The sequence below is a fragment of the Centropristis striata genome, chromosome 16 (assembly GCF_030273125.1).
Source record: "Centropristis striata isolate RG_2023a ecotype Rhode Island chromosome 16, C.striata_1.0, whole genome shotgun sequence".
Taxonomy (NCBI): domain Eukaryota; kingdom Metazoa; phylum Chordata; class Actinopteri; order Perciformes; family Serranidae; genus Centropristis; species Centropristis striata.
In genome coordinates this window covers 14150228-14172408 of record NC_081532.1, presented here as the reverse complement: position 1 = coordinate 14172408, position 22181 = coordinate 14150228, and the positions used below count along the sequence as shown (strand labels likewise).

The window sequence follows — 22181 nt, the reverse complement described above, 5'->3', positions numbered from 1 at the left end:
GGCTTAGATTTGGTTATTGTTCCTGACAGAAGCATTCATCAAATAAGATCCACAATGGAAGCATTGTAAATTTGAATATCCAACAGTGATTTATGTTTTTACAGTTTCTGACTGTGATAATTTATATAATTTTGGCAATGAATGAAAAATGAAATGAAAAACATACACACAAACTGCCTTTTCTGACTACTAATACTACTATTACTTTTGTTTTTTGTAGGTGGATTAAAAAAAAATATAATGATAATAATAATAATAATAATAATAATAATAACATAGATTGTTATTGTGCCTTTCAGAAAACCAGAGGACGCTTTACATAGAGTGGGGGGTCAGGAGTTTTTTAAGGTCGGAAGCCATGATTAACAGGTGGTGTTTGAGGAGTCTTTTAAAAGTGTCCAAGGATAAGGAAGTATATTTGAAAAATATTTTATCGTTTATTATACTCGATAACTAATAACAAAAATAATACTGTATTGTAGTAATAAATGCCTGGTGGTTTAAGATTCAGTCATGGTGATTCCTTGGTCTCACCACTTCACCACTTTGACAACCACAGCCTCTCTCAGTCCTCCTCGCCGCCCTTGAGTGTCAGTCAGTAATGTGATCTGTACGCCTGACTGAGACTGAAACCTTTTAGAGAGCGTCAAACTATCTGACAAAGAACAGCAAAGCATAGTTGTTCTCTCTTTTGATATCTGATCTTGTGATCATCTAGTCAAATATACTTATTCAGAAACAGGCCAGCGTTTGTGGACTGTGATGCAGATCCCCAACCTGCTGTTTTTCAGTGCCGTCTTACCCGGTAATAGCTCAGTAATTAGCTGACATCAGTGTAGGTGCTCTGCTCACCCAGGCAGCTCTTGTCATGCTGTTATCCTCTTTAAGTCTAAACAGTGAATCAGGAACCTCTCATTATGTCTCTATTCATAGTGTTGCATAAGGAAAACTTTTGACCTCATCAAGTCATTTTTAAGGAAAGTGGGTGCGCTCTGGAAAGAATTGTCTAAAAGGAAACTCCAGTACTCCCAACACTTGTGAAAACAGATAATGGGACATCCTTTTGATAACTGTGACATCAGATTGAAATATAGTGCATATTTTCAGCTAGTGGAGTTCAGTATAAGATAACTTTTCCCAGCTATTTGAAACATTAATCAAAGATCAACGGCTTGTTTTGGAATTCACTAATATATTAATAAAGCCTTCATTACAAAAGGAAAAATAACCCTTTCCCACTAACAAGTGACCTTCGTTGACAGACTGTTATTTTGCTATAAAATATGAACTGTAATGACAAATAAAAAAATGTAGGAGTAACTGAAATGTATTTTTTCTCTATGACAGGCCTTGGTATAGCAATTCAAGTGACTGAGTGCAGTCATTTTGGTGGGAACAGCAGTTTGTTCCTACTTTGAAAAGCAATTTACTTCACTTACATCATTCCACTGTAATGGCTCATCTTTGATCTCTGAATATGTGAGGCAGTGCAGATGTAAACCCGTCATTTACAGGGTTGTAATATCTGCAGAACAGCGTCAGAGACAAGATAAATGAGCCATATGTCACAGACCTTTAGATACCAGATGAGTTTATTTATAGTTGGAATATATTTGTTCCGTAGGCTCTCATGAATTTGAGTAGCTGAACTATGATAAATATCAATATGTGTTCAGTATGTGTATTGCATCATAGCATAAGTAAGAAATAATGTAGAGCGAGCGAGTCATTTTTGGAAATAAACTTCAGGAACCCTGACATGAATCTGGGTTTATTGCGCAATAATGACCCATTCACTGTGCGTTATTCCACAATAATGACCGGCTGGCTGTGCATTATTCCACAATAATGAACCACTCGCTGTGCATTATTCAACTTATCATACAGCTAGTTACAAAAAATCAATAATTTGACCCAAAATATTGCATAAATGCTGTGCTGTGTGTAGTTTGATGTACTACTGCATATATGATCAGAACTGCGTCCATAGCAGTTCTTTATAGCAGTGGACTTTATTCAGAAACAATTTGCCATAGAACATCATAATTGACCATTTTGCAAAGAGTATTCAACAGAGTGGTGCAATAACAATGTTTGGGGCTTTGTGCTCTTTAGCACGGACATTAGTTTTGCTACTATGGCAATTGTTGTCATCATAATAGATTATATTTAGTTTGCGGCAGTTGATTGTGCAACTGTTTCCTGCCATGTGTGTTTAAGGCAAACATTGTTGCTGTCAAACCAAATGACTGTTGGTGCGACTCTGTGCCCAGGCTGAAGTCATCGGAGCGTCCTGCTGCTTCGGATCTTGTAATCTGCTGCGTTACATCAGCTTGACCCAAAAACACACACAGTCGAAAAGGATGATTGTTTTTGGGTTTTTTTTTGCTTCTGTTGATATTGTGCAGACCAATCACTGCCGTGTTCAATCTCTTCTTCGTCCTTGCTGAGTAATGCAGACAGCTGTGGTTTGGCGTGCATTTCCTGAAGCATTCTCTGTAATGTTGTCTTGAGGTTTTATATAGATTTCTTTGGCCATTGTCTCATTGCCTTCCTCTTCAGACTGGATTACACAGGTTTCAATTCTTCAATAAGGTTTTGATCTGGTTTTTGATGACAGCTGTGGTTTCATCTGTACGTGTGTTGTGGTCTGTAGTTAATGACTAGCCTGCAGTCGTTCTGTGCGATCTCATCTTCAGCATCATTAGCAGTGCTGCTGTCATTAGCCCAGTTTGGCCTAGACTGCGTGCACATTCAGTCTTCAGAGGGACTTCTCTATTATTGCCAAAAGGTAGCAATAACATTTGAAAAGGCATCAGAAGTATTTAGCGAAATGACAGAAGAGAATGTGGAAGTTGTGTGACATCTGCTGAAGCAGGTTAGCTCTTCTCATCAGGCTCTTCTCTCACTTTAAGCAGCATTTATTAGTCAGAAGAATGTTAGATCTCATGTAATTAGCTTTTGGGGGGATGGTTTTAAATACCACTTATCTGTTGGAGCAGCTATGGAGACAGAATCCAACACTGTGTAGGCTTAAATACAAACTGCAACAAAGACCCATCCACTCACAGCTTCTTGTATCCATGGCTACAAGTTGTTCAATGTGGCGCTGCTGCTCCTGTCTGCAGAGAAACCCCATTTATAAACAGTACTGGCAACGCTAGAAACTCTAAATGTGCAAGTTTCCTGAAGGAAATCCCTAATTGCATGTAAAAATGCAAGAGATGACCGGCTCGGAGTGGCCACACTGACTTGATATTGTGGGAGAATCTCACTGATACCCAGTGTTTATGGTTACGAGTCGAAGGCCTCTTTGTCAGACAGATGTGAATGATAAAAGCAGCCTGCGTTGGGACCTCACTGCCTATATTAGCTAATAGGATCCATGCAACCGCAGAGGAAGCTGGTTCTGGGACAGACCACCACATATGAAAGCTTTCATCCTCTGGGCCTCGCCATTAAGAACTCACTTCCTCTGATAACAGTATTGGGACAAGAGACAGTCAGTCAGTCAGCATGAAAGTCAAAAGTAGTTTATTAGAGCCAATATTGTCCTATCACACATGTATTGTGGCTATTGGCATCAGTGTATATGTTCTCCAATATATGCAGATATGAACCTAAAACCTATTTACACAACATATAATAAAGAATGCAAGGCTTGGGGCAATTTAGAAATTATTTTATTTATTTTTTATTTAAATGATCAGCAATTGACTGATACTTATCTAAGTATTGATGCTTATTTAGCTATTTATTTAAATTAAAAATTTTCATTATTTTCTCAGCTTTTATTTCTAGAATTGGTTGACAATGTAGTACATTCTATGTATAATATGTATGTTAAAAAGATGTTAAAAAGTATTTATTAAAGTTGGCTTCTGAATAGAGCCTGACCAATATGGGATTTTTTGACCAATGCTTGTACTGATTTTAGAGTGGGAAAATGTGTCAATAACCAATATTGTGGCCAATATATTTTTTGAGCTGAAATGAAAATAGACCTTTTTTATGTGGATTGTGCATCGATTTTTTTCACGATTTTGCAAAGTAACCCAGAGAGCTACTTTCTCAAACATAAAACTTTGTTAAATAATATTTGACCTTGCTATACATTATTATACATCATACAAACAATGCATTAAATTGTCAGCTGAGAAAACAGAATAAACAGGAATAAAATAAATAGCTAAATAAACATAATTACTGTTCAGTTTCAGTCAATTGCTGACTATTTAAAAAAAAAAAATATTTGTCAACATATATCTGTCGGGCTCTACTTCTGAGTACCTTTGTAGAGTCACAATCTGTGCCCAACCCACACAGAGGAAGTCTGTTTTCATTCCAGCTCAAAAACCTAACCCTATATCAGCCAACATATCAATAATCAGAGAATTTTTCCCCTCTTAAATCTGTATTGGTCTCATAAATCCCATATTATTGTTTTTATGCAGTTTAAATCACCACCATGGTTGTGTGCTTGTGCTTTGGATATTTTTAATGAAGCAGTTGCATGAAGTCCATCTGTCTGCAGCTCTTTCCGTGGTCTGTTTTGATCTGTGCTTTTCCAGAACGCTCCACAGTGGCGTTTATCAGCCCTGGCTACTGCTGTGGAACAGAATGAAACCAAAAAATGTGCTGTTTCTGCACAAACTCTGATGTAATTGGAACTGCCAACCAAACTGTTTGGACAGGAAGGACTGCCTGCAATCGATGCATTTGAGTCAGTGTGATGGGTCTTTCATCTGCAGTTCTGTGCTCCATTAATCTACATTTACTGAGACATGAGCTAAAAAATAATATCAGTAAATGACAAGAAGTGACATTGTTCTCTGATTTCTGCATCGCTTCTCTCCAGGAAGTCCGTATTATTAAGGAGGGATATTATGTTACAGCCTCTAATGCAATTTTGTCCAAAAACACACAATCAGGCTCACAATAGGAGACACGGGGCGTTGTCTTCATTGTGAATGCCTCTGTAAATGGTGGTGTTGAATGCAGGAGGTGTTGGAGGTGAGGTTATCCTTCTCATGTTCATGCATGTTGGAGCAATACTGCTAACTCCTTTCATTGCAGACAGGAGTTCCTTATCCAAGCACTAAGAGACAGTGGGCTAATGTGCTGTAATAGCAGCAGTGGTGAAAACAGAAGTCAGACCCCTTACTTAAGTTAAAGTACTAATACCACACTGTGAAATTACTCCATAGCTACTCCATATAAGTAAAAGTCCTGCATTCAAAACTTACTTCAGTAAAAGTACAAAAGTATCAGCATCAAAATGTACTTAAAGTATGAAACGTAAAAGTACTTGTTATGCAGAATGAACCCACTCTATATTATTAGATTATTTGTATTGATGCATTTATGTAGGCAGCTCGTAAATAGGATGATAGGGCTAAATTGAACTATTTAATATACTGTTATGAGTTTATTTTAAAATAAATATAAATGTATCATGTTTTTCATGTTAAATATTGACCTGAAAATGTAGTGGAAGTATAAAGTTACATAAAATGGAAATACTCAAGTACTTCCTTATAATTGTACTTAAGTACAGTACTTGAGTAAATGTACTTAGTTACATTCCACTACTGAATAGCAGCAATTTTACTGTAACTAATTGCTGGTGTTTATTAAATAATCCTGTAACTAATTGACAGAAGTGATTGATTGGGTGATCATTTTGGCATTGGGCAGTAAAAAACATATTACTTTATCTCTACATTCCTAATCTGAATATCTACATATGTATATTCCTCTGAGTTAGACATCTTAGTAAATAGAAATGCACGCTTGAGCTCCTTATTGGACTATGGATTTATTCTATTGAACCTCTGTAGGACGAGGTAAATCCTGCTGTATGTCTTCCAAAGTGCAGAAGATGAAGAACAAGCACATAAGCTATTAAATAATCATAAAACAGTCATAAAGAGCTCGTATTAAAGAACAGGTGAGGCAAATCATTGTGTAAATAAAGTTAAAATGTAATAAAAGCGAGAATATATTTCTCCTCACTTCCAAAAGCCCTCCTCAGTCAAAAAGCCCGTACAGTGATGATGTCTCAGAGGATGGTGGCGAGCTGGCTGCTGCTGCTGCTGAGGGTCTAGTCCGCCTTTGTCTGGCTGCTCTGTGACCTAAATAGGCAGCCATGCATGGCCTAATGGGAGACAAACATCGGGGGGGGGGGGGTCAGTAAATAACACCTCCAGCTTTTCTTTGTTTGTACGCCACCATTGCTACACACATCCCAACACGGAAGAGGCACTTATTTCTGAGTGATGACATACTGTAGCTGCAGTGTGAAGAAGCTCCAGTATAAACTTGATCTTCTCCTTGGAAACATTTTAGATTGACATGGAAATTAATTTATGATTCCTTGTGCTCAGCGAGGTATATAATGTGTAATAATTTCTAGATGTGTAACACTTCAGGTGTGTGAAATTAACTTTATGGTTCACCTACCAAAAACTGTTGCTTTTAACCTTTTTGGGGGGGTCAGTCAGTCCACCACTTCACCCCAAACCTCAACAACTATTAGATAGAGTTTTATTTATATTTTTTCAAAACAGTTTATTGATAATTTTCCAGATTATACCCCAATCACAAGGCCACAATGAAAGTAAAATAAATAAATATCTAAATACATATTTACATGAATAAAGTATTTAAAGTGTAAAATAAAATTAATAATAATAATGTACAGTAATAATAATTTAAAATGACAATTCCTGAAAAGCATAATATAACATATAAAATGCATGATGGGGATATTGCACAACAAAGCAGTATGAATCATTTAACAATCATCAGTCATCAACCTATGCAATTGATGAAATTGTATCGTTGAGTGATAAATAAAAAAATAAAACCGTTGAGAGAAATTATGGATGTGAATTATGGAACATTTACAGCAGCTTTACAGTACGAATCATTTAGAAAGAGGGTATAGCTTCCTGGGACAGACTGAAAGGGCAATTATTCACATTGTGCTGATGTGAGTTATTTCTAGACTGATTGAATGGCTGATATCGTGTGTTATTGTAATGCTTGGGATTTGCTCCTCCCTCCTGCTGTTGGTTGTCAGGACTAAGTGCAGATCAAAGTGGTGCTCCGGTGCAGGATCAGGGCCAGAGCCGGGCCGTGTTGACGTTCACTTTGGGTTTATTTTAGTTCACCCTCTGGGTGGGGAACTCCAAATATTATGAAAGGAGGAAGTTGAGCAAGGCCCCCAACCAGCAGTCTGTGTGTTTCTGCTAACTCTAGGCCCTCATTAGAAGCACATGTGGGCAGGACTCAGGGCCCAGACTTCAACTGTACCTGCCTGCCTATCTGGCACGATTCCTGGAAGTATGGCAGTATGGCATGTGTGTGCCCCATGCGAGGGGTCAGCTTTAGTGAGGGGGGTCAGGCAGAGAGACTGGCAGTAATTTTTTCCTAAACCCCAAGAGGATTACTTTCAGGGAGGAAATTCAAGTCAAGCTGTTGCAGCAGTAATGACTCATGACAGTCTCGCCTCCCACATAGCAAGAGCGAAAAAACTGTTTTTGCAAAAGCCCAGATTCTTATTACAATCATAAAAAAATTATGATAAAAATGTCTTACTAGATACCAATTGTTGCACAGCTTATTCCTGACAAAGCTCCCGTGTGGGTCTGAGATGAGTGCCAAATTCCACATAATAAGTCACCTAACACAGCAAGCTGTCAGCAGGCCTGGCTTTATCGCCCTCCTCGCTGAAAGGTGCTGTTAAACTAACAATCACGGCTTTTACAGTTTAAAGTGGCATCACAGCGATTCTTCTGACCAGAAGTGAAGGGAAAAGGTCAGATGAGATTGTCCTGTTGCAGCCGCCGCAGAGGCAGAGCTCCTTGCTTAATTACAGCATTACGCTTCACTCATTCGGTTACAAAACACTTTTGTGTTTGTTTGTTTGACTCAAAGCGGACCATAATGGCACATTTTTTCTGTGTTCAGAAGCTTGAAAAGAGCTGCTTTTATCCAGGCTCCTCTTTACGTTGCCCTGGAGACAAATAACCGTTGAACATGGGCGCTGCAGAAATCCCCCCACTCACTGAAAACATACACCTCCCTCCCTCCCACACACCACACTGTATTCAAGTGGCCCATTAACTAAGCAATTCTCTGATTTTCCTGAAGTGTGCATGAGCACGAGGCATCTGTGTGAGGTTTAACAGATCATGTTTGACACTCAGAGTGGGAAAATATGTTTGGTAAGAAACATTTGTTATCTGTGTCCTCAATATTTCAAGCTTAATTTGATTGATGTATGATTAAATCAATGTTGTGTTTCTGTTGTTTGTTTTCCATAGGAAACCAGAGAGTGTCTGTGAGCAGTCTGCTGGTCTGTCATGGTCTGCTGCTGGTGGGGACCAACCTGGGGGTGACTGTGGCCCTCTCTGTCCCCAGACTGCAGGGGATCCCCAAAGTCACAGGTAACACTGAAACACAACTGTATCACATATTCAAATACACTTTCATACAGTCCTGCAACTAAAGATTCATGTGTCATCGAGACTATGTTGATTAATCGTTATAAATTGCTTTTTAGCTTGTAACTGTAGCTTTTTCATTCATTAAAAATAGCCATGTTTTTGCCTCGCCAACATAAAGACTAACTTTGCAGCATGATAGGATGCCACAGGAATAAGTTCTTAAACCAGGAAATAAGTTAGCATGTTAGCGCCCTGGGGTCTAACCTCTCAACCTCAATGAGGATTTTTAATGGATTTGTGGTTTGATGCTTGAAAAATGGTCTGTGGTTAACATAAGCTTAAGAGATGTTTGCGTTTTGTTGTAAGACATAAAATATGTTAGTAAATACCCCCACATGTGAATTTTGAAGTTTTTATGTTTCCCTAAAAAAGGCAGTTGCTAACAAGTAGCTAAATGAGACGACAGTGGGTGTCGGGGACATTAAACGTCATCATGCCAGACACGTACGGGAACTCTCTCGCTAGTCCGCCTTACAGCCTCTAGTTGTGTTTTGGTTAATAAACAATTTATTAGGCTGCGGTTTTGCTAGCTTGTCAAAATTGTCAAAACGCTGGTTAGCTTGTTGGAGACCGCCTGAAGCCAACGGTAGTGGCATTCAAGTCATGCATCTGTGAAGTAGTTCGCTATAGCATGACGTTAACTTTTTACTTCTGTCGGCTACAACACGTTTGCAACAGAGCTTATTATCTGCAATGATCCAAAATCCAATGCAAACAGCCCATAGGCAAATTCTCAATAGACCGCATGGTGATTCTAACTTCTGGGTTGGCCTACAAAAATACAACATTTCGTTTCCTCTCAATTTAAACCACTTCCTGACAAGATATCAGGACGTAGATTCCTTCAGTCTTTCATATGTATATATATATATATATATATATATATATATATATATATATATATATATATATCAATTTTTGTAAAACGCATTAGTGATTTTTGAATTAATCATGGAAATGAATATGTTCATTTTGATAGTATTACTAACTTTAACTATTGTTTTGAAGTGCATATCATTGTCAATCTTATTTGACATTAAATTTAATCAGTTTATCCATATTTTTTATCTTCAGCCATGTCTATTTATGTCAAGTATAGTCTTTATTGTAAAGTACAGCATTTCTTGCATGGACAGGTGCTCTACAAATACAGTTTATTATTATATTATCAGGTACTGTAAGTATACAGGTGATATACTATTTATCCATGAAGTGTGTGAATATTAAAGTTGTTGAACTTGTGGTCAGGTCGGGGTATGGTGTCCTTACACGCTCACAACGGTCCAGTCAAGTTCCTCAGCGTGGCTGCTGCGGTGTGTAACCGGCTCTCTGGCCCGCCAAACTCCACCGCTCCCACCTCGGCCCAGCCAGCAGAGACAGATGAGGGGGAAAACACCCAGCCCCCCTCAGACTCAGCCCCGACCCCCCCTCAGGGACGGGGCGTGTGGTTGGGAGAGGCAGGCTGCACCACTATGGCTCTCCAGGACTCCCTGTCCTCCTCGTCCTGCTGCTCCCTAGCACCATCCCAGGGCTCCTTGGAGCACGGGCCCGAGGACGGGGCCCTCTATGACATGCTCCACGACCCGGCCTATCACCAGAAGGGACGTCGGACCAGCAAGGTGGATGTCAGCTCTTTGCTGGTGGTGTCTGGAGGTTTGGGCCATCGCAGGGTCAACAAAAAGACCAAACAGTCTCGACACGAGGACACAACCTCGACCATCATGATCTGGCAGATCCCCTTACTGAACATGTGACACCAAAAGCACCTTGGTATGTTGGAAATAACATTTTATCAATAAACTAGCAGAAAATGTGAAGCTTACTTTTATAAGGATCCTACTTACAGTGTCTTTTCTGTGTCTTTTCAGGTTAAAGCAGAAAGGATGCACACACTCTCACCAGGAGCTCTGTTACACACATCAATCAAAACAGAAACCAGAAGTGGATCAAGCGCTCAACAGTACTCCAATAATGTTTCTAATGATGAAAAAGGATTAATGTAACCACTCAATCATGCTTGACAGAGCAAACATCTCCCCACATACCAGTCAAAGGATATACTGTGTTTGTTAGGATATTGTAGTTTGAAAACACTGAACGTTTTTTTTTTATTTTGACCCTCTGTCAAAGTTGGTTGTTGTTCTGTAACATGGCTAATACATTATTCTCCAGTGTTCGTGCCATACCAGTGGACTGTATACATAGGACTGCAGTATTCGAATCAGTGTTGAAAGAAATGAGACTTCTTGAAAGGCGTGTAAAATAACGATGAGGCTTTGAATCTGTTACATAAAGGTTTTTATTAAGATTAGGATTAGGTTTTGGCCTGACTTTTAGATCATCTGTCGGGGCCAGAGTTGTAAATATGAAGTATGACAACTCAGGATTACATGTGTATGAGTTCTGGGGTCAGCTTTTGGACCAGCTTGGTGCTCCTACCGTTCTGTAAACAGAGAAAAGGGATAGAAAAGGCTAAATATTGATGACTGAATTAGTTTTGGGAAGGCTTGATGAGAATCTCTGGCTGGCCAGGTTTCTATTCATAAAGGGATGAAAGAGTTGTTATCAGCAGGAGAGATTATTTTCCCCAAAGTATCTTTTGTCTCATGTAAGGATATTTAAAAAAGAAAAAAGAAAAAAAGCTTTATACTTTTGTCACAATTTGTATGTACCTCTGTTATGTGTATTAACACAATCATAAACTGTTTTATTGAGCAACCTTTTGTACTTCATTTGCATTTGTTTCAGTGAGCAGTTTTCTTCGAAATATCCTTTTTTTAAAAGAGGATATATTATGCAAATTTTCAGCTTCATACTTCTGTTTCGGGTTTAAACTTAAACATGTTTACATACTTTAATCTGCAAAAAACACATAGTTTTTCTCATACTGTGTGGCTGAATATTCCTGTCTGTCTGAGGCGCCCCGTTTTAGTGCCTTCTCTTTAAGACCACCTCCCAAAAAGGCCCAGTCTGCTCTGACTGGTCAGTGGTTCCAGGGTCTTTCGCATCCATCTCAGTACAGTCATTGCATGTAGTACAAAAATAAATTGAGTCAGGGTTGGAGGTTTGTATACAATAACTTTTACGGATGATCTGTACTAAGCCAATGGAGCATGTCCACCGGCTGAGTTTGCTACTTCTTTAGTGCTTCGCTAAAATGAATTGGATTTTTTTTTAAATGCAATCATGCGACAGTTCTAGACTTTCCAAATGTTATCGGACTGAATAGATCAAATTGTGGTAGTGAAACGAGTCATATTGTGGGGGTTCTGATTTTCAAAAAAAAATGTATCTAAGGGTTTTCTGACATCTTTTTCACACTAGTCTATGGGGAAAAAGTAGTTTTTGGCCCAAGGAAATCATGTGATATACCCGGAAGTTGTATTTCCATGGAAACAGTTTCTGATTAAAAGCAGTGTGCATTTCTCTGTGTATTGAGCCTTTTAGCTAGTAGCTAGCAGTATGGTTAGCAGTGTTTAAATAGCACCTAGACCGACTTTACAATTTTTTAAAAACGTGGAAATCTCACTTTTTACAATAATTTAACTTATGATCTATCAGTAGTTTCATTTAATTTATGACAATCTTGTTGGAAAATACACAGCAATTGTGTGCAATCTTTTCTGCAGTTGTTGAAAGTGTAAGTCTAAGCAGAATAATGTGAGGTAATTAGTTAGTTACTGACTAAAGCTAACCGATTTAAGTCCTCTTCAAGGAGTAAAGAGTGTTAGTGAGCCTATTTCTCTAGACTCAAACCAACCTTGTAGTTGTACTCCACTCTGCTTGTGTGCAGCCATCAGTACATGCAGGGACTAGCAATGTGCCTGAGGGGCCGCAGGAGCTGAGTCTGATACAGCTCTTCCGGGATTTCACTGCTCAATTCTCCTACTGCCAAACGGAGAGGGTCAAGACTTTTTCTCTCTTGTAACGCCCACGTCCACTGTTGCACAACCAGGTTTCACTATATTGTCAGTTCTAACGAAAATAGATGAGATGATTTCAGGTTGGTAGTTGTTCCCATGCTACAGTCCATGGCTCCCTGGGCTTATCCCAAATATTATCTGAACTAGTTTTTTGGTAATGGCTATACAGACTTAAACCTGAGATAATATTTAACTTCTGTAACTGAATGCTGTCTTGTATTTATTAACTAAAACGTGGCAACAACGCCTCAGTCTCACCGTATCAATCAAGTTACCCAGTTATCAGTCTGCCTGGCTGGGTGTTGTCGCATTTCAGACAGCTCTGCAACTGGAAATCTTTTGTTTTCCCTCTGACCCTGACGTTTCCATGGAGCGCACTCATTTTGTGTATCTGTCTTCAGCGAGTCTTTGTTCTCTGAATATCTGGTATTAAAACCTCCCAGCTGAATGCCCTCTAATCTCACAGGGCTGATAGCTGTGGCTCCCCTCTATTTTTACATCTGAAGGCCAGTTGTTAAGACACGCAGTCTCCTCTGCGGAGAGGTTATGGACCCTGGATAAAAACGTCTGCTACTGCTGCTGCCCGGGGACGCTGTGCTATTTCTAATCAGGCCTTTTCACATGTCGAGTGTATATGCCTCATGTGCCTCTTTTATTACTGATGAAACATTTCCAATTCCAAGGTTACTTTTCCAGACAAATCCCATTATTACCACACAAATATGCTGCGTCCTGATTGGTTCAGGCTGTATCTTTTTGCAGGAGTTACTCAGAAATTATTCCAAATGGAAAGAATGACTCATATTTCCAGAGCATTGTTAGAATGTTTTGGGGTTAAAACTGCCTCAAGTATGCTTCACAATTTACTTTAGAAAGCAATCATGTCAGTTCTATAGATACTGTGATCAAACTGTCTCATGCAGAAACAGATGAAGTGTACTAATGGAACATTTATTGATTTTTGAATAGTGTTAGTGTAATATAAAATCCCTCTGGGGGCTGAGAGTATGGTGTTTAATTTTATTTTAATGCGTACGAGAAGCACTGTGATATTCTAATATATGCATTTTAATTTTAGGGGTATTTTACATAAAGGGTAGCACTTTTGTGTTATGCTTTATGTTTTATGCTTCTTGTGTTTGTTTAGCCTGTCCTCTTTCCAGGTTATATGGTGGAGAGGAGGTCATTTAGCTGCTTGACATCCTCTTGGATCCATCTATTTCATATATCTTTACATGTTTTAACAGATGGATTGTCTCTGTTGTAATTGTATGCTGTGGGTATGTTCTGTACACACAACATCTATTGCATGTCTGTCTGCCTGGAAGATGGATCCTTCCTCAGTTGCTCTTGCTCATTGTTTCCCAGAGTTCTTCCTCCTTATCATACAACACGAGGAGGTCATCGGCCGTACACAGTGTTGGGAGTCAGTTACTGAAAACAAACCAAATGGGAATGTTTTGTGTTCAGTAACATATTTCATTTGATTACTAAACATGCCACCTCAATGCTGTTGGATTACTTCAGAATTAAACATTGGAATAATTGCACCTTATACTAAAATTTTGAGTTCCACAAATGTTATTTTTTATTTTCTCATTAAACATCTCGAAACATTTTCTATGCAAATAAAATGCATCTTACATGTTTATTTTCAGAATCAGAATCGGATTTATTGGCCAATTATGTGCACAACACACTCTGGTTTTATAACACTCCCAGAGGTACTTAAATAGAAAAAAACAAACACAGAATAAATTTAGCAATAAGTTAAAGAAAAAGTGCACAACAAATAAAGTATAAATAGTGACGAATTAAATTATATATACAAGTAATGGATGATTGGTCCAATGTATTTATGGTGAAGATGTAATCTAAAGAGTAACTGAGTAACTATAGTCTAATTGCATATTGTTTCAATTGTAATCTAGACTGATTATAGTTACTTAATTTGTGTAATCTGATTGCATAATCCCGATTACATGTAATCTGTTTCCAGTGGTGGAAAAACTATTCAGATCCCTTACATAAGTAATAGTACTAATACCACACTGTTTCAGACTGTGTAAAAGTCCTGCATTCAAAACTTATTGAAGTAAAAGTAGAAAAGTGTCATCATCAAAATGTACTTAAATTATCTAAAGTAAAAGTACTTGCTATGCAGAATGTCCCCACTCAGATTGTTATAAACGGTCACCCATAAAGTTGGAATAAAATATTTTTTTTTATCTCTTTCCATGAAATGATTGTGACTGTTTGATTTGTTATTGACAGATAAAATGTATATCTTGTCAAAACTTTATTAATCAATCTCTTCCAAACATATCACAATGGAAATTAAATCACAATTAACAGAGGATTGTGTCTGAAAACAAAATTATTCCAACTTTATGGGCGACCGTGTATATGATCCAAATATATTATTTTATTATTTTTATATTCTTTATTTATTTATTTATTTATTTATTTATTTATTTGAGCAGCGTTTTACTGTCCAGGTAGGGCTAATTTTAACTACTTAATTTACTTTTATGTGGTTTAATTTATAAACATGGGTAATCAGTTCAAATGTATTGTATATTTTATGTTAATTCTCGACCTGAAAAGTAACTAAAGCTGTCATTTAAATGTAGAGGAGTAAAACGTACAATATTCTGCTCATGCATCTTAATGTTATAAAATCTTCTCTTTTATTTATTTATTTGCTACTATTTACTAGTATATATATATATATATATATATATATATATATATATATGATCATGCTCTACTTCTTAATTATTTATTTATTGCCTTATCTTTTTTATCTAGCTTTTTTGTGAACTTTTTATTGTTATTATTTACTTTTTACTTTAATTTAATTGTATTTATTTTAATTTATTTTTATCTGATGATTGATTGATATAAAGTTACATAAAAGGGAAATACTCAAGTAAACTACACGTACCACAAAATTATACTTAAGTAAATGTACTTAGTTACATTCCATCGCTGTCTGTTACTACCCAACCCTGGCTGTACAGATTTAAACCCATAAGAACCCAGACCCAGTGATCCTCAAAGGAAAATTATGGGGGATATACCACAGACCAAGTGGACCACATAGAACACATTTATGATGTTTTTAAAAAAATACTACCCCTAAATGTCAATGATCTGTAATGTGACGTATACGTTAGATTGGGCATTTATGGTATTTATGTTTATAATATCTCTTATTTTAAAATAGAAAAAAAATTAAACACCTTTTCTGCTTACAAACACAAATTTGCCTTTTTCTTTGCATCTCCACAACATATATCAAAACTGTGACATTAATAGTGTTGTTTAACAACAAATTATTTTTCAGATTTGTTTTTAAGTAACAAAATAATAATAGATTAATAATGAATAAAAAAAAATAACCATTTGCCTTTTTGTTTGCATCTCCATAACATATATCATTTGTTCAGGAAATATGGTCAGAACAAGTTCAATCCATTACAGGACACCCTATTAACTGATTAGAATTGTTAAATGGGTTTAAACAGAAAATAAGCTTTTTGCAATGATCTACTTTCTCACATTTCTGTTTCCAGTCACACACACATTTTGGAGAAGTCACTCCTTGTCAAAGCCACATCACACCACACAGGGTTGTTGAGAATGTGTCGCTTAGGGACTTAATGAGTTAATGTCAAGCATAAAACTGAATATGTGAGATTATAGAAGATTTAATGTGTTTGTTACACAGGTGTCACCATGGGTTCTTATGGGTTAAAGCCTAAATTAGTGATAATGGGCTATAAAAGTAACTTGTGTTGTGTATAAATGTGTATTAGCATGGAGGGTGGTTGGGATGTCCCACTTATTCTAATCCCTGACCCCACCCCCACCCTCAGTGGTACCCAGGACCAGGACCAGGATGAGGCGTGAAGGAATGTCGCATCTCTGAGATGCGTCCAGCGCGCGCACAACAGATGGAGCCGCGTGCTCCTCTCCTGCTGCTGTTGAGTGTAGGGTTAATACCGACTGAAGGGGGCGTGGCTTAGATCAATGATGACCGCCTCACTGTAGTCAACTGTACAAAAAAAAAGACAACAAAAATCCGAGTCCAAACAGGTCCGAGAGCTAGTAGCCTACATCTGCTGCCCACGCTGGACAGCTCCAGCTTCCTGCAGGGAAACACGGCAGCTCTCCCCCACTTCCACAGGAGGAAATGACTTCGCTGGATCAGAAGGAGGTGCGACCTGAAATGACTGTTTGATCGTCCCTCAGCCTCTCCTTGCCTCGCCTCCAACACTAAACCCGGAGAAGGAGGTTCCAGCGCAGCAGCGGAGGAAACAACCAGTTGAGAGAGTCGATGGAGAGGAGGTGAACGGCTGGGCTAAACCAGCTGGATGTGTCGGTGAAGTAAACTCATCCAGCCCGGCTGCTTCATCAGAATTGCGATTGCCTTACGTAACTGAGCTTTGTGGAGAGACTGGCAGGGGAACTGCTGCTGCCGTGCTGTTTAATCACAGCGAGGAAACGCAGGTAGGTCACATTAATGCACACAAATCCTTATTTGTGGACTCTAGTTTCATTTTAAAAACGGAAATACTTCTATCGCTTATCGATTTAACAAAATTAGCTGTTTTATTAGCATTTGTTACGCGACGTTTTCGATGATAGACAGGAGACAAGAGTTTTGATATGATTACAGACGCCCTTTCCCAGTCATATTATAGATTAATCCCTCCATCAGCGCAACACCGTTTGCGCATGCGCTCTAAATGCCACCAGATTACCACAAATAATGGACAGGCAGGGTGATTATTGCAGTAGGTCATGTAGTTTACAGCCACTAAAAGCATGTTTAGATTGCTTCCGTTTATTTAATAAGCTATATGTTGCATGTTAGTGCAGCTGCAGTTAGTTCAACACAATTGAGGATTAATACAGTGTTACACATCATTGCTGGCAATGGCAGCACAAAGTAAAATTTTCCTTTAAATTGCAGGGTTTCCTAGCTGTTTCTTATTATTAGAGAAAGGGCGCCCCTTAGAGAATACAGAAGTCTTTGCAGCTTCAAGTCTCTTTTTTTCCTTCCTTCAGTGAGTTAAATTCCCTTCTTGTTTTCCCTCCAAATAGGTGAACAGAGAGTACAATCACTAGTGTGTCTCTCCATCCAGTCAGCATGGTCTGTGAAGGTGCTGTCCCCCATCACCAGTGACTACGTCAAGATGAACGAGGGAGGAGGGGGTATTTCTGCTGAGGCTGATGTCATCCTTCATGCCGTGAACCCTGTCACGCCTTCTGAGAAAGTTGGGAACTCATGTCCAGTTTTCGTCCAAGGGTTCCTGCAGGACGACCAGGATTTCAGCCCCTCTCCAGTGTTTGAGAAGGAATACCTGCTGGATGGGAGACTGATGGAGAATAACCACATCAAAGGCAATGGTTCGTACATCTCAAGGGATGATCACCTCTCCAATGACTTGGGAACTTCGCAGCAAAATTGTGCAAGCGGTGAAATCCACAATGGCGCCAGAGCTAAAATGTCTTACAGTGCAGATTCCTCCGTATGCTTGCCTCGCCAAGCTAAACAGGAAACGGATCGGTCAGGTCTTGAGTGCAGGGACAGTGGCCAGGATGCTGGAAATGCACAGTCTCAAAAAGATCCTGATTTAATCATCGAAGTGGGCGGGCAGACGATCAACGCTCACAAGTCTGTCCTGGCAGAGAAGAGCGACTACTTCAAGGCCCGGGTGTCACGAGACATCCTGAAAGTGAAGGGAGTGAGTTACAAGACTTTGTCCACGTTGATAGACTATGTTTACACTTCTAAGATGAATGTTTGCAAGGGAAATGTTGTTGATGTCATCACAGGGGCTAAAATCCTTCAGATCCCCTGCGCCGTCCAGGCGGCCATGGACTCCATGTCTGAACAAATCACTGCAGAGAACTGCTACGAGATCCTGACCATCGCCAAAAAGCAGAGACTTAGTGAACTCAAGGAGACAGCCTACGGATTCATGAGCGCCAACTTCCTCCAGATCCTCAAAGACCCGGCTGTGTACGGGCGCCTGAATGGATCCGAGCGGGATCTGATCTTGAAGAAGAGAATGGAGGGGAGGCAGACTCTGATGGTGGCGGAGATAAACGATGTGTTTGATCGTGTTGGGAGCCGGCCACCGAGCCGATGTGGCAGCAGACCTCAGAGCCCACTGTCAGTTGGGTCTTTGGAGGAGAACCATATGATTTACTACTTTAACGAAACAGCAAATGACTGGAGACCTTTAACAGCAATGCCTGAGGACATAAACACTAAAGGGTGCGGGATCTGCACCATGTATAACTACCTGTTTGTGGCCGGGGGGATAAAGGGCTACGGGGACAAGGGCAAGGTTTCAGACAAGGTCTTCTATTACAACCCCATCACCAACCGCTGGGCTGAGATCAAACCTCTGACCCAGGCTCGTGCCCAGCTGAAGCTTGTGTCTATGGATGGCTACTTGTACGCCATTGGAGGGGAATGTTTGTTTACAGTGGAAAAATATGACCCTCGCATGGACCGCTGGACCACGGTGGCCCCCTTACCCAAGGGAGCCTTCGCAGTGGCCCACGAGGCCACAACCTGCAGCGGAGAACTCTACGTATCAGGAGGCTCTCTGTTCTACCGCCTTCTTAAGTATGACATCAAGAGGGACGAGTGGCAGGAGTGCCCCTACAACAACAGCAGAAAAAAGTCCACTGACATGGTGGCGTACAAGAGCTTCATTTACCGCTTTGACGTCAACCGCGAGCAGGGGATCACCGTGTTTAAGTACAACAGCATAGTGAAAATGTGGCATGATTGCGCATCACAGAGGCTTGGAAGTCATTTACCCTTCAGGTGCGCCGTGATCGGGAACTGCATCTACTGTGTGAACAAAAGTCAGACGCTTCAGTTTGTAGTGGAGGAGGAGAACGCCTACTTTGTTGAGGAGACGCTGAGGGCGCCTCTGGAGGCAAAAGGCGTTCTTTTTCCTTTTGTTCTCACTTTGCCTGAAAAGCCTGAAAAAGTTACATAGTGTGTGAGAATGTGTGTGTGTGTGTGTGTGTGTGTGTGTGGTGTGTGTGGTCCGGAATAACACAATAAATGCATCATAAGCAGAAGACCTTATGTACACTCTTCAATGTCAGCTTTCTATCTCAGTGTTTCATTGCCTGCTTGCAATGGAATGTGTGTATTTGCATGGCAATTTAATGTGTCTGCAGGGTTAAGCCTTAAAAGGATTTTTTTTCTTTTTTAGAAATGAATGAATGCAACAATATTTGTATCTGACTGTAGATAATGACATGATGACCGTGACTGTAGGTTATTTTGTGTATTTCCTGTGTTCAGTTTGGTTTGGTGCACTTTTGTAGTTAGAAAATAGATATTACTTAGAACATATAAACTAGTTGACTGGTGGCTTTGGTAACAAAAACAAACATTTTGTTGAAAGTTGTATGAAAAACAGAATGGATGACTAATGAACGATGCAACACAGGTTCTATGCAAAGAGACAGAATGTACAGGTGGGGCTGCTGTCATGATATTGAATGAGAATCTGACTTTAAAGGAATTACAGTATTCTTTGAACTAGGACTGCAACTCATGGCTATTATTAATCACATTACCAGATAAGAATAAAAATTGTTATAATTCCCCACACCCCAAAGAGATTCGAGCATATAAGTAGCTTGTTTTAGACAAACAAGCATCCAAAACCCAAAGAAGTTTGATATAATATATATTATAAAGAAATGTATCAAATCCTCATATTTAAGAAACTGGACACAGCAAATTTTTACTTGAAAAATGCTAAAAATGATGAATCGGTTCTCAAAGTAGTCTAATAAATGATTCACGGAAAAACTGTTGCAGCACTTACTCAAACCCTGATCTGCACTTTCTTTGAATTAAACCTGTGAATTGAGGTCAAATTATAAACAGTAAGAGAACAACTATATCAGTCTTCTTCCACACAAATATTCCCTTTGCAGATCATGTGAACAGCATGCTGTGTTGTAGTTCAGAGGAATTTATTAGTTTAAAGCAAATTCCACATTTAAACTCAGTATCTGCAAGAATTTTGTGGGCAATATAAACAAGATGCTTGATTTGGCAACTGAACAAATTTAGGTACATATATATATATATATACATATTTATTCTTGGATTAAGACTATGCTATTTTCCTACATTTATCACATTTGCCAAAGATAAGAAACAGTTCAGTCAGGCTAAAATAAAACTAAATCAAAACTGACAGACTTTTGCATCTTTTGTTGATTAGGCTCCTCATAAAAAGTGTTATTTTCACATCACTACAGTGGAGTTAAAAGCAATAGTTGTTTTGTAAGAGAAACAGCACCATGTTCGCTGCTAACAGGCACTCTGGGAAGTTCAGGGAAAGCGAGCCATTCAGAATACACAAAGATGCATCTCTTATCTTTATTTTCCTATATAAGAAATCGCAACAGAATCATGTTCAAGTGCAAGCAGGTTTCTTCCCCTGGGTGAGGGTTTGCCTACTTTTAAGGTCAAAGGTCAAATTAGATCCTACAGTGCTGCAGCATGGTCAAGTCATGACACTTGCTGCATACACAAACAAGATATCCTGCTGTCATGACACTAATGAACCATTTTCTTCTTGCATTGCTGCACATGAATACAAATTTTGCTCAAAATGTCCTTCTTGTAGACATTTCACAATATTTGTTTGCTGCTGCAGCAACACAGTGGGAGTTTTGTATGATGCTGATATATTCTTGGAACAAATTGCTTTTGATAAAGTTTGCAGTCAACGTGACTTGGACAAAATGGATGTGGTTTTAATATTTTGCTGGCTGGCATCTGTATTTTTGTGAATTTTTGTATGGACTTTGGTAGTTTTGGATTTGCTGCTGTGATGGACAGTAAAGTAATGCAATGTAAGGCAGTGGCTTCCTGTTCAAGGCATATGGAGTGGACTAACAAACTAGCTGTTGGATAATGTATATCAGTCAGAACTAAGTGCTTCAAATAAAATATTTTGTGTCTGAATTTATCTGGTTTTCAATATATGTCTTCAACATGCTGGGGAAATGCTGCATTCTTTTGCTTAGTCAGCCATATCTGAAATAGAGCTGCCATCTAGTGGCTACTGACTGTAACAGCACCCTGCAATACTGCTTTGCCAACATGAGGTCATCAAAACTTTTAAGACTTTAGTTAATCATTTTAATAGTATTACTTAAAGGGAAATCCCATGACAGTAGGCTCTATGACTTGAACATAATTATAACAAATCTCACTATAATTATTCTATTTCATCCCAGCTGTGACTGTAGTCACACAGATCAAGAGTCAAATACTTAATATGTGACAAAATTAAAACCCATTTCCACCACTTTCTTATTTTATTTTTTATCACTTAGTGTTTTTTTCATAACCTAATGACAGTTTCTTATAATTCTATTTTAGATTTCTCATGGTTGAGGGTAGAAGGGAGCAGTTTGGTGATTTGTGTATCTCATCTGGCCTGAGGGCACCTCAGGGTCCCCCAGGAGGAGCTGGAAGATGATGCTGGGGAGAGGGGTGTCTGAAATACTGTGCTAAGCCTGCTGCCCCCGCGACCCGACACAGGATAAGTGGATAAAAATGGATTATTAGATATCATAATCATTACATAGTGTGTGTAATATTTCTAATTAATAGACAGTATAAAATACAGGCAGCATCACCCAATTATGACTTATCATAAATATAATAGTCGTT

At 38.9% G+C, this 22181-nt stretch overlaps 2 protein-coding genes across 3 annotated transcripts in view; both read left to right on the top strand.

Annotated features, from left to right (window-relative positions):
* The window catches only part of arhgef10 (Rho guanine nucleotide exchange factor (GEF) 10), a 61389-nt gene extending 50158 nt beyond the window's left edge, over positions 1-11231 (top strand). For both annotated transcript variants that reach the window (XM_059353616.1, XM_059353615.1), the window contains 3 exons: positions 8331-8453; positions 9762-10283; positions 10382-11231. In XM_059353616.1, the coding sequence (XP_059209599.1) occupies positions 8331-8453; positions 9762-10267 (629 nt within the window). In that variant the 3' untranslated portion in view covers positions 10268-10283; positions 10382-11231. The remainder of the gene's footprint in view (positions 1-8330; positions 8454-9761; positions 10284-10381) is intronic.
* Positions 11232-16478: 5247 nt separating this feature from the next.
* On the top strand, positions 16479-21471 carry LOC131988738 (kelch repeat and BTB domain-containing protein 11). Its single transcript, XM_059353969.1, has 2 exons — positions 16479-16951; positions 17549-21471. The coding sequence occupies exon 2, from the start codon at positions 17641-17643 to the stop codon at positions 19465-19467; it is 1827 nt and encodes a 608-aa protein (XP_059209952.1). The 5' UTR covers positions 16479-16951; positions 17549-17640; the 3' UTR covers positions 19468-21471.
* Positions 21472-22181: the final 710 nt, after the last annotated feature.

What these genes read in the sequence shown, in the direction of transcription:
- LOC131988738 (XM_059353969.1), top strand. Translation starts at nt 17,641, where the DNA reads ATGAACGAGGGAGGAGGGGGTATTTCTGCTGAGGCTGATGTCATCCTT.